General features: G+C 39.2%; 1 protein-coding gene across 1 annotated transcript in view; it reads left to right on the top strand.

Annotated features, from left to right (window-relative positions):
• Nucleotides 1-8,654: 8,654 nt before the first annotated feature.
• LOC111219579 (rho GTPase-activating protein 44-like) overlaps nt 8,655-13,051 on the top strand; it is a 33,465-nt gene continuing 29,068 nt past the window's right edge. The window contains exons 1-3 of the mRNA XM_022742298.1: nt 8,655-8,716; nt 12,067-12,106; nt 12,696-12,815. Coding sequence (XP_022598019.1) covers nt 8,655-8,716; nt 12,067-12,106; nt 12,696-12,815 — 222 coding nt within the window. The remainder of the gene's footprint in view (nt 8,717-12,066; nt 12,107-12,695; nt 12,816-13,051) is intronic.

Here is a 13,051-nt window from a genome sequence, read left to right as displayed (position 1 = left end):
ACACCTGCTGCCATAGCAACCTCCCACCCCCACCCCCTCCACCTCAAGTTAGTATTAGAGAGAAGCATGCTGAGTAATCTGACTTCACCTGGAACATTTCTCCTGGGGGGGATTTTCCTCGTCATACATCTATTTCTGCCTAAATTCATTCTTTTTTTTTCAATCTAAACAAATAACATGAATGGCCAATGTGTGTGTAATGCCAAATGTAAACAAATACAGGCTAAAAGCGGGGCTCAAAAGAGAAAACCCGTAGGCAACATTACAACAGCCCATTGGATGAGCTTTTCTTGGTCTTGATCTCCTCATCCTCTCGTCATATTTGTCCTCAGATTGGCCAATATATTGGTGTTTCCATCCATCAGATTAGCAAAAACATTTGTGTTTTCACACAGAAAGTCACATTTCAAAGGTTTAAGGACAAGCTGCTCTTCCTTCCTTTCTTCTTTTAAGATACAAGGATGTAAATTACAGGAGCAGCAGCCAGTTCGCTGAAAAACAGTGGCTCATTTCAGCTGTAACAACCCCGTCTCCCACCCTGGCTGTGATTATTCCTGTGGATAGAGGGAGGGTGAAGAATGACCCACATAAGTGCTCTGGATTAAAATCACTGACCGGGGCAGGTAATATTAAAATCACACCACCTCTCCTACAGAAATAAATCCGGTCTGAATGGGGTGTAAGTCATATACACATATTGCATAATAGAGTCAAAGTGCGTTATAGCCTGGTGGCTATTACGAGATACATCACTCCTTTCTCCAGTCTGGGTTAAATGACCAGTCTGCAGACATAGAATAAATACATCCAAGCTTTCTCAGGCCTGTCACCTCCTGCTGTTTGTCCAGAAGCAACCAACCACACATGATGGCTGTTGTATTGAGTGGAGCTCATGTGTCTGGCAGTGCAGGTGGAGTAAAAACTGTGACATCTCAGAGGCTCAGACAGTTCAATAATTCTTTATTTCTGAGGATTTTATTCTGTGTCTAGTGAATTTCTCCAAATAAATGACTAAAAAAGAAAAATATTGGACAAAAAAAGTGTAAATACATGTATGTTGTGAGAGTTGGTCATCGTAGCAGACATTGTAGAAGTAGTTTTCAAAGGTAGTTTGTATGAACAAGCCTTCTGACATTGTGTAGACATGTTTTAGATATTGTTCAGAGCTCTCTAGGCCTGAAAATGTTGAAAAAAAATCATTTTTTTTTAGGAAAACTTCTTTTATGGCTGCTCTTGTAGAAACTCATGTTTATATCACTCAGGGAAGGGAGGTCTCCTTTAGCAATATTGTTTTGCTACCAGCACTGATCGTAGCTTTTGCTAATAGGTTAGCACATTGTATTCACCAAGAAAATACATGTATCAATGCTCTTCACATTCACTCCAAAACACAGAGTGTGAATCCTCGAGGCCTAACAAACATGTTCCTCATAAAACATTTTTGTTGTTTACGTCCATGTTCGTGACATCAATTTTCCTCTTCTTCTTGGTACATTGTTGTGTTTCTCGCCGCATTACCGCCACCAACTGTCAGCAGAATAGTGTGAAACTTGTATACTCGTATTCATACTCATATATATATCCTTGCTGTCAATGCAAACTGGGAACCTGCTCATCCAAACATTTGATCCATCGTGTCAGAAATAATATCCATTAATATAAAAATGTATAATATACAGAGTATGATTTGGTGTGATGGTATCACATCTACCTCCTGCCACCACCGCCACCACCGCCACCACCACTCGTGAAGCCTCTGACTGTGATCTAATCTCCTCCTCTGTGCAGCACTGAGCTCTCATGTCTCTGCTGAGGTTCATCATTCACCACTGGGATTGTTCTTCCTGGTAAAACAGCAGCAGCAGTGATGAAGCTGGTTGGTTTGCTGGGCAAGTTTCACTCAGCAGAGAAAACACATCCAGTGTTGGGCTGACTAAAGGTGACAGGAGCTGCTGTGGTGCGTCCACACACTTTTGAATGAGCAAACCACTACTGTAAAACTATAGCCGGTTTTAGAGCCATTTCTATTGTTTGATTGTAGTTTTATCAGTTTGTAATTGTCATGTAATGTTATCTATTCATCCCTCATTATTTCATTATGTAGCTCAGCTTCAGTAACACCTAGAGGGAATAGATTTTAATATGATGCAGATTTGATGTAATTAAAGCCTTAAAATGGTTCAATAAAGTAATGAAAACAATGTATCATCACAATATAAATGCTGTTACAACCCCCAGCTAGCTTAATAGAGGAGGGCTGGAATATAGACATTAGAATTACCAGAGGCTGACCTGCTCAGATATGTGCTGTTGCCTCTGTGTTCAACTGGCACAAAACTAGTGAAGGACATTTACCAAGGTCAAAACTACCCATACAGGGTTAAGGTTATAATCAAAATTGTTTCATACAGATGAGGTGAATCACTCTCTCGGATTTTGTCATACCTACATCATAACTTATTCCACTGTCCTTTTCTGTTCTGACCAGAGCCCCATACTCTTTTATTCATTTTTATTTCAAGGCCACAAATGATTCATGAGGGCTGACGTCAGAAGTTCTTTGCACTTCTTTCCCTGAATAAGAACACAGCTACAGTAAATAGCTCATTGTGAAACAGGGCATTTAAAGCCCCGATGTGCACAATTTGTAGAGTGTAGCGTCGGGAAATTATACTACAAGATATAGATACTACATGTAGGGTCTTTAAGTGCTGTAGTATGTTCGTTTTATCCCTAAGGTTGGATCCCAGTAACCAGTTCCAGGTTGATAAAATACAGGCATTTGCTAAATGTTTTATGATAGCAGATATTTTGGCATGAATTCACATATATTGCCTTTACCCCTACAAGATTATTTTGTACCATATATGCACATTAGTGTGTGGTTACTTCCCTGAAATATCAGACCTGAAAATGAGTTAAAACAGAGGTTAACTAAGCTTATGTCCTACTCCATGTAGCAGCAGTTCCTCTATAAAAAGTCAACCTCACAATAACTACCCTCCCATAACAATGCTAATAATCAGTTACTTCTCTGTGAAGCCAGAAAACATAAATATACTCATCAGGTTCATTAGATAAATATGCATATATGATAGAAGGTCGAGGTGGGTTACGTTAAATTTGCATCATGACTAAACTGACATTATACATTTTTTCACACCATATATTCACTGCAACCTCGAAGTAGAACTTGAAGTAGAATTGTCATCTTTCTGACAACGTCAACAAAAAAACTGAAAATATATCAACTTCATACAGGTAGAATTCGTGGCAGATTGTACATTTGTACAATGTGAGTGTCAGTGAGTGTATATCTTTATTAAGCCAGTGCACATCAGTTACCAGATAAATATTCAACAGCTATGAAAGTCTACAGCGCTCAGGGATCACTCCCAGTCCCTCACAGTGTTGGTGCATCTGTTCGGACTGAGGAAGACGCCTTTGAACTTTTTTGCCTTTTTAATTGCGGGACATGAAAATTTAAAGGTGTCTGGTCTTCTGCCAAAAGAAGTCCTGGACCAGAGAAAGAGGGGAAAAAACACAGAGGGTTGAGTCATTTTACGAGAGAACAATCTGTACTTGCTCCAGTGCCCTTTCCAAAACGTCTCAAAAGATTTATCAGTGTAAAACCCCTTTTACACATCTATTATCTCCGACTGCTTCTGTATTCTTCACCGCCACCACCACCACCACCACCACCACTATACACCACCATCACTGCCTCCCTCCGCCTCGCTTCCTCTCTCTCTTCTCTCTGTGCCAGTGGGAATCCCGGGTGTGACGACAGAAGCTGATGCTGCAGTAAAGTAGCGGCTGTGCTGCTGAGGCTTTGATTCTGGATGCTGTAACGCCCTTGATGTGTCAAACAATTAACAAAAAGCTGCAGAGAGAGGAGACGAGGGCGAGTCACAGTGAGTCAGGAGTGAGGCTCAGATGAAGAGAAAGATACAACATCTTCAAATAATATTCTGGACCAGGCTGAGCTTGGCTCTTTCTCCTTTCATCCATCTTCTCTGAGGCAAAGGTGACCATACGTAACATTTAACTGTCGTTTTTTCGTCCACCCTGTGGGAAGTTTTTTTTTTTTTTTGCTTTTCTCCCTTTAGATTTTTATCTTTTTCAAAAATATGTGTTTTTCAGCCTCTCCCTTCCTCAGCTGCGACCCCCACGTCATGCTGCGTTATGAGGACCTAATCCCCCGAGTGGAAACGTCAGCACAACATTAACAGCTGACCTTCTCCTCTCCTCACATGTGCAGATAAACAGAGGCAGCGCCAAACACGAGGAAATGTTAGCAGCATATGCAGCATGTTTTCTCAACAATGGCACTTTGTCAGAGAAAAAAACTAATGTTAAAAGCCTTTAGTTGTAGATATTTATAGTTTAAATCAATACAGTATATGTGGTTAAATTCAACCCCATCACTATGTTCAGGACAATAAAGAAAGTTTTTGATAAAAAATGCTATCAAGAAAAACTAGGAGGTCTAATACGCCTGTGTTTCTTGTGACACAATATAGAAATCTGGCTCAGCAGTGTAATAACATTATAAGATTAAGTTTAGATATCATCAGAAGTGACCTCATGCTCAGGGAAATGGAAAGATATCTCGACCTAATATCAGGGACAAGTTGGTTCAAAGATTCCACCTAAAAGAGAAGATAAAAGCTTCATAACACTTTATAAAGTATGAATATGACATTAGTTTTTTTTAGTTTGAAAAATGACAAAGAAAACAAATAGCATATAGTGCAGGGAGAGGCAAAAAGCTCAGGGGGCTTATTTAAAACCTCCACCTAAGTATGTTGAAATATCACAAAATTATAGAAATACAAAATAAAGAAAATAATGTGACTACATAAAAATGATGAGAAACTAATAGATTCAAAATATTTATAATACAATTAACAGCAATAATAACAATAACATCAAAATAAGAGCAGGAAAACATTGCTGTAACATATAGGAAAGGAAAGGTTTTAGATTTAAGAACATGTAATACATACAATAAGGAACATCGAAACTATGGTACACTGTCTGTGCTCCTTTCAGCCTTTACATGAAGGATATTATGAAGCCTTTTTATATGCAACATTATTAATTCTATGTGTTGATGGGACTGTATTATACTGCATGATATGAATAATTAATTTTTCTATTATTCTGTCATGCATACAACTATGTCCAGCCCATATCTGCTCACAAGACAGACAGAAAGAATCATAGTGCTGCATTACACATTTTCATTTTCATTTTCATATTCACGTCCTTTGCTTTCTTTACCAGGCTGTTGAGAGTCAGGAAAGATAAACAACCATAACAATCTGTGATCTTCAGTTTTGAAGAATTTTTATGGAAAATAATCTTTCTTAAATCATCTTAATTTGTACAGTGCAAATTTCCTCTTAATGACTTGTTTGACTAATTTCTGGCTAAACAACGAACATTTTCTTTGCATCTGTTTGTCGCTGCATTATATGAGATAAGACTAGTGTTTACTTCTGGTGTCCATACAGAGAGCCAAGTGTAGTAAACCTTTAATACGCTCTCAGACAGTTTTTCATCTTCTAGAGCATCTCAAGGATCCCTGTGTCTCCAGTTGACTGCGTGTAAAACTGACTTGCTGCTTGTATTATCATTCAAAACATCTATTTTTACATCATCATGAAATCTGAGCATCTGTTTTTCTGTATCTACTTTTTAAACAGAAATATCTGCAGAGAGTCTGGGAGACATTAGAATACTGTGTGCTGTGAATATATATATATATATATATATTTAGCTTTACCTGTGATAGACATTGAGTACACATTGTCCTGCTACTTCCACAGACCAGTCACTCATTCTGCAGGTACATTATGCTGCAGCTATAGCTTTGATATACAGTTAATAACACATTAATAATACATGCATTTCCCTCAGGGAGACATGTGGTCAAAGTATTATCGAATCTTGCCTCCTGCTGGTAATTGAGGACATGACAGTTCAAACTTGAGCCATTTGAATAATATGTAAATGTTATTGTGTTCTGTTATGCAGGTACCTTTGCAGATTTAATACATACAAGCCTGCGAGGTCAAGAAAAGCAGCGTCTAACTGCAGCAGCTGACAGCAGTTTGTTTTGCTTGTGTTAAGCTTCGTATTTATCATAGCATGAAAAGAGATGAGGTGTGTGTGTGTGTGTGTGTGTGTGTACAATATAAACTGTCACAGAGGAAACACAATTTGCATTGTGAGCATGTTTGGATTACTTGTGTTTGCCTGAGTGTGTGAAAGAGCAGCACCAGACTCTTCCAGGTGTGTTGACTAATTGCTAACCTCCTCATTAGTGTGTGTTTATGTGTGTGTGTTTGCATGAGGATCATTATCCCGTAGTTACATTCACTGAGCCAGTAAATCTTGCGTTGCAGCGACTTGTTGTCAGAGAGGAAATGAATCCAGAGAGAGCAGCAGCAGCAGCAGCAGTGGCGGGACTGTCAGTGATTTACTCAGCTTCAAACCTTCAGGAAAAGTCCTGGATTTGTATACAGTGTGTCTGATAGAAATTAGGTTAAGTCAATATGAAGAGACAGAGCCACTGTGGCTGAGCTAACAGAAACACTGTCATTGTGCTGCAGCTAAAGCCACACAGTGGATACAGTCACAAACAGATCTGGATGTGATTAAATCCCCTTCTACCAATCTAATGAAGATATACAGCACTGCAGCTAGCACGCTCTCTTCACCTGAAGTGTGACACTCACTGTCTGTTGGCTGTGACAAGTGGCTCTGAAAAGTTTGTTGCAGCAACATGTGGTCACAGTTACCACTCACAACCTCCTATAAACTCTGTGTTACTGCACTTCTCAGTTTGATTGTGGTCAAATATTGTTTTGTTTTGTTTGGTTTGTGGTGGTCTTATAGTTTTTTTAAATTTAAACTTTTCTGCGTTTAAACAGGAAAACGGCGACAGTCAGGCATTATGTTTTCGGGTTGTCCATCTGTCCGTCCGTCCCATTCTCCTGAACGCGATATATCAGTAACATCCTATGGGAACTTTTTCACATTTGGCACAAACATTCATTTCAGCTAAAGGATGATCTGATTAGATTTTGGGGGTCAAAGGGCAAGGTTAGGTGACCTCACAAAACATGGTTTTGGCCTTGTGAACGCAACATCTAAGGAACATGTGGAGGGAATGTCCATTTGGACTCAAGGATGAACTGATAAGAATTTGATGGTCAAAGGTCAAAGTTCAAGGTCACTGTGACCTCACAAAACATGTTTTTGGCCATAACTCACAAATTCAAACACTAATTATGATGCAATTAAACATGTTTTATGGGATACAATGATGAAGTGATAACATTTTATATCCAAAAGGTCAAAGGTCAGCTTCACTGTGACATCATAAAGCTCTGTAAAAACACTCAGGAAGTGGAGATTGTGACCATATTTCCTGCAACTTGGCTGGTTGGTGGAGGCATACAGCCATGAGGTGGTGATTCTAGTTTTAGAGTGTCCTGGTCGAAGGAGGCTGCAGCAGTGAGTTACAGACAAACAGCAAATACCAAACCACATGCAACAGGCAGCTGTAACATTTTGTTTGTGTGTCTCATGTAATTGTGCTTGCAGGGGGTCTGAGTGATCCCGTAAAACATTTTCAGATCCGCTAATGCAGAACATGTAGTATGTGCTTTCTGAATCTGACGACTTTTAGCACTGGTACGCACTAGTATAGTCGTATGCGTAGATCTATAATTTGAGTTGATAGTTGCAGTAAAACTATAAATTGTTGTGCAATGATGTGTTGAAAGGCTGAAATATGTAATTTATGTGACTATTTGGTACAAAAGATCATATAAAATGAATCCAGCTGTCCTCATCTGTAAATGATCAAACTACAAACTTTTTACAGCCACCTCCCGAGCCAACAGGTGGTTTTTGATGCTCAAAAAAATAGATTTTTTGGTGGAGTATTCCTTTGAAGCAACCACTCGCTCAAACAGCTGCATTAGCTAAGAGCTGGATTGAGTAGAAAAGAACAAGAGATCCAGTCAGAGAGCTGCATGCTGAGGCTCGCGAGGAACACACTTCAGCCGAGGAGATGGAAGAATGAAAGAAAAGAGCTTTTTCCTTTTTTCTTTTTTTTCCCCCTTTTTTTTTTTCCTCCTCCGTCCAGCTGTTTCATTTCAGCCGGATCAATAATCATCCAGCCAAGCCAGGAGAGAAAAGGTGTGAGTGTGTCTGTGAGGTGAGAAAAAGGAGTTACAGGGTTTAAAAAGCCAGGATCAGACTGCTGTCTTATATGTGTTTCATATAATTTTCCTTATTGCAGTGTGTGTGTGTGTGTGTGTGTGTGTGTGTGTGTGTGTGTGTGTGTGTGTGTGTGTGTGTGTGTGTGTGTGTGCAGTCATAAACATACAGTCAGTTTATAAATTCTGCAGAGGAACCTGTTGATTGTTGGTTCAGGGAGAGATTGGCAGGTGATGATAGAAAGAGAGAAAGGACCAGATCATCAGGTCTCATTCTTCCGGCTGCCCTCCCCTTCCCTTCTTTCTCCTCCCTCTGTCACTCCACTCCCCCCCCCCCACCCCCCCCTTTTTTTGGCTCATGATTGTCGCTCTGCCGCTGCCTGAAAACAGGTGGTTTCCCTCCTGTAGGCAGGGGGGATGTGGAAGAGAAAGCTGCAGATCAGCAGGACTCGAGCCTCACGCAGGAACAGCACGGCTGTGTAAGTCCACACATCCACGGCGCAGGACGCCTGTCAACGCTGTTTTTAATTTTTTTTTATTTGGGCTGAATTATAGTACAGTGTGTTTGTGTAAGGATGGAATCAGAGGGGATGAGTTTGTCTGAGCTGTGCAGGAAGTGAGGTGAGGCAGACTGGACTGGTTAGAAAGGACAGAGCTGCTAGATGTTGTGATCTCTTGAGCTTGCTTGTATCTTTAAACATATGCATGAATAAGCTTATGTTCTCAGACTATAGTTAATATATTGTTGATAATATGGTTTTTTGCATCTGTACTTGCAGCTTTTCTCCTAAAAAACGTGTTTTAATTTAATTTCTGTTTGGTGCCACTTTATAATAAGGCAGCCTTTATAAAGGGTTTATATTGGCTACATTGACCTCTTTGTGTTGTAATAACGTCTCATGTAAACATCACAGATCCACGGTTAATGCCTTAAATTGAAGAAGACACTTGTACCATTAAATGTATTAGAACAAAATACTTAATTTAGTTGTCTCCGTAAAAATGTAGGACATTGAATATAGATTAAAAAACGATGACAGTAATGATCTATCGATTAACTGAACAAATAATTATGAGATTAATTGATAATGAAATTAGTCACAACTTTCAGCACAAGACTCTAGATTACACTAGCATTTCATTAATTGGATCCAATTAACCACTGTCAATATTTTACCTATAATTAGATCTAAATTATCCCCAGGAAATTGTTGGGAAATTATGGATCTGTAAAATACAGTGTTGCAGTTGCCCAAATGCTTTGCAGCATATTTTCAAAACAGTCAATTGGAGAAGTTTTCTAAAGAATTCAGGGGGATAATAACTGACTAATAAGTGACGCATCAGTATGGTTTATTAACCATTAATAAAACCATTATTTACAGCTTATAAACCTGTATTTTTCCTGATGCTTTGCTCCCTTTTTAGAAGATTAAAAAGAAGGTTTTTCGCTTTTTAAGCACAAACACTGTAAACAGAACATTTTACTGAAACCCTTCTATTTTATGACTTCTTCTACCTGTTAAACCAGAGGTTTGTACCTCCAGGACCGAGGAGGTTAACCTCAGGTCATTCACATTCATCTATTTATCAGTTCTTCTGTTTTTACGGCTGTTGACAATAGAGATTTTCCTCATGGTCAATTAGAATGAGAACGATCAGTGCAGTTTTCTATGTGCACAGACAAATGCGATCAAAATACAGGGAGTGTTCTGTGTTGTTGTCAGTTGTTGCAGGGTGTGAGCAGGGTCTAAATCTCTGTACAGGGAGGTTTTGCTGTTTTCAGGGAATTTATCTCTAATTTAGTTGCTGAAAATGAAAACGTGTCTTCACTCTTCAGTGAATCTTTTGCACTGCCCTGCACATTGCATATTTCTCTACACATGTAGCTTGTACATGTGACAAATAAACCATTTAATCTTCTGATACATCTTCAGGTTTTGTTGTTGTTTCTGTGTCTTCAGCTGCAGAGTCTTGTATGAAACCAGAGCTCACTTACATATTTCAACTGTGAGGATAATATTGCAATAAAAGAGAATCTTAATGCTAAGATGCTTTTAGGGAAAGCAATCCAGGGTGCAGCTTGATGTATAATCAATGTGTGTGGAGCTGGATCAGAGCAAACAGAGAAAAGCATCCAGCAGTTCAGTGTCTGTCAGTGAGAGAAGCCTCAACTGCAGCTTCATCTTTCTGATTTAGTTGTTGTTGGTTCTGTTTTTTGCTTCATTTATAACATTTACAGGCACTAATTCTTTAACCTGTTGTTCTGTGTCTTTGTTAGCAGAAACAATCCACAGTAATGGTGCTCCACACGCTGGCGTTCCTCCTCCTTTTCTTGCGGCTTGATTTTCTGCTGCACATCAGATCTCAGTGTTGCTGTAATTTTCTCTAAAGACCAACGACATCCTGTACTTTATTAGTAACCTTTAGCTGCTCGCAGCCTCACATGTTGTAATATCCAGATTGATTTAGGTCAACCTGTCAGTCTCCATCTATGCTGAAGGCAGTGACGGAGTCAATCAATGTCGCTTTAACACCTCACACTCTGCACGCCGGCCTCAAGGACTGGATGTGACTCGTGGTCAATATCTATGTTGTTGTTTTCTCCTGAAAAAGGCCTGAAGGAAGTGAGCAGCTGTAACAAAGATGTCTCTTCAAATGCTGGATTGTACATGATATTATCAAAATACAGTCATTCATCATAAATTAATGGATACGTCTGGTGTTGCTGTATATTTTTCTTATCATCAACAAATTCCATTAAAAAGACCAAAACCAGGAAAAAATGGATCCTTCTAACAAGTACAATGTGTGTATCCAGAGTCTGATATATCCTATCCCTCTGTGCCATAGACCTCCATTGTTTCCAAAAACACCAAATGTGTCTTCATCCACCGCTGAAAATAGTCCCCAACAAAGGAATAGCGACGTTAGCTTTGTTAGATTGGTCCAGATTGAAATATTTCAGAAACTACTGCATGGATTTTTTTTTTTCATTCATGTTCCCCAGAGGTTGAATTCTGGATGACAGCGCCACCATGAGGTTTATGTTTGTGGTATTAAATGAAACTTTTTCATGCTGACTCAAAGCACCGCTGTGTCTGAATACAACTTCACAGAGCTGCTAGTGTGACTCTTCATCATACTTGTTTTTAATACATTATATAGAAATTAATTAACAGGCTCTCTCATACTTTCATCCAATTCATTAAAATTAAGCAACTACTCACATTATCTGGCCGTTATTATCAGTTGATAAACTGCACACTTCCCCAGCATCATATTCTGGTTCTCATCGATTTAAACTGTATTATATTTTGAGACCAGTAAGATACTGTATAGTGTTGACTGTCCAGCCCTGTGTGAATTATGTATTAACTGTGTGAATGAGCTGTGTGACAGTGCAGATTTCGGATCATCCAACGGATTTTCTCAACCCATAAACAAAGGACGTGGAAGTTAAATCTCTCCAAATGTGCCAGGTGCATGGTTTTCACTGGATGGTGATGTTTTGTCCTGAGATTGATTTCTACACCAAACCCTCCTGAGGGGTCTTCAGGCTCTTTAATGTCAGATTTCCACCTTGAGAATTTGTCGTTAAGCTTTCCCAGCTTGAGCCCTAAGAAAAAAAAGAACCTTCTTGTTTTATGATTAGCTCCAGGCTGCAACCGCTATATTATTTATCATGTGCACAGAAAACCAGCAAGTTATGTAATTACACTGACTGAGTACTGTGTGTGTATCCTGCCCGGTTCCCACTGTAATAAATTATGTACTGTAGCAGTTTCCCCTCCTGCACTAACAGGCGTCTTCTCTCTTCTCTTCACAGGGCTGAAAAAACAGAAGTATTAAGTGAAGACCTGTTACAGGTACTAATGAACCTTCATCTAATGTGTGTGTTTCTCTCTGCGTTACAGAGAAATATCATTATTGGTGCAAAGTATTCAGTGTGCATGACTTTTTCAGATGGCTTTCTGAACTGCCTTCAGGCAACGTTAATGAGCGCTGAAATTGAACTTCTTTGTGAGACAAAGGGCTGAATGTCCCCGCTGATTGACTCGGGCTGCAGCGCTGTTAATTGGCCTGATTAATGACGCCCTCAGTGGCAGCGACATCAGTTCAACTGAGTTGGTTTAATAATCAAATGAGAGACAGGTAATGGTCTCACCGGCTGAGAACGACCTTGTTTATATATCAGCGTTTTTAGAGACAAACAGCTCTGACAGACGCCTGCAGCCTTCACCTTTTTTAATTAAACTCTGTTCCAGCTTCAGGCTTTAGGTGCCTGAATGTGCATGACACTGACTGCCAGCAGGGAAAGTGACATAACCTGTGCATTAGGAGTCTGTTTCAATGTATATGTGTGTGTCTTATCAATTTCTTATTGAGGCTTATTCTCTGTCTTTTCTTTCTTTCTTTCTTTCTTTCTTTCTTTCTTTCTTTCTTTCTGTGTTTTAGGTGGAGAAACGTCTGGAGCTGGTCAAGCAGGTTTCCCACAGCACACACAAGAAGTTGACTGCTTGTCTGCAGGGCCAGCAGGGAGTGGACGTTGACAAGAAGTCTGTCAGGTCGCCCTCGGTGAGAAGCATCACAGAGTCACAACCCAAACACACTTTAATAATAAGATTATTAATAACGATACTACTAATAATAAGAAGAATAAGAATAAAACTTTATTATACAGGACATTTAATCAAAAAGTTACAATACAATATATAAATAAAAAATAGCATCATTAAAACTGTGAAAAAAGAGGGGACAATAAATAAAAGACATAAAATTAACTGTAAATAAATAAATAAATAAATAAATGA

The sequence above is a fragment of the Seriola dumerili genome, unplaced genomic scaffold (assembly GCF_002260705.1).
Source record: "Seriola dumerili isolate Sdu_G_001 unplaced genomic scaffold, Sdu_1.0 BDQW01000068.1, whole genome shotgun sequence".
Lineage (NCBI taxonomy): Eukaryota > Metazoa > Chordata > Actinopteri > Carangiformes > Carangidae > Seriola > Seriola dumerili.
This window is presented reverse-complemented; position numbering and strand designations above follow the sequence as displayed.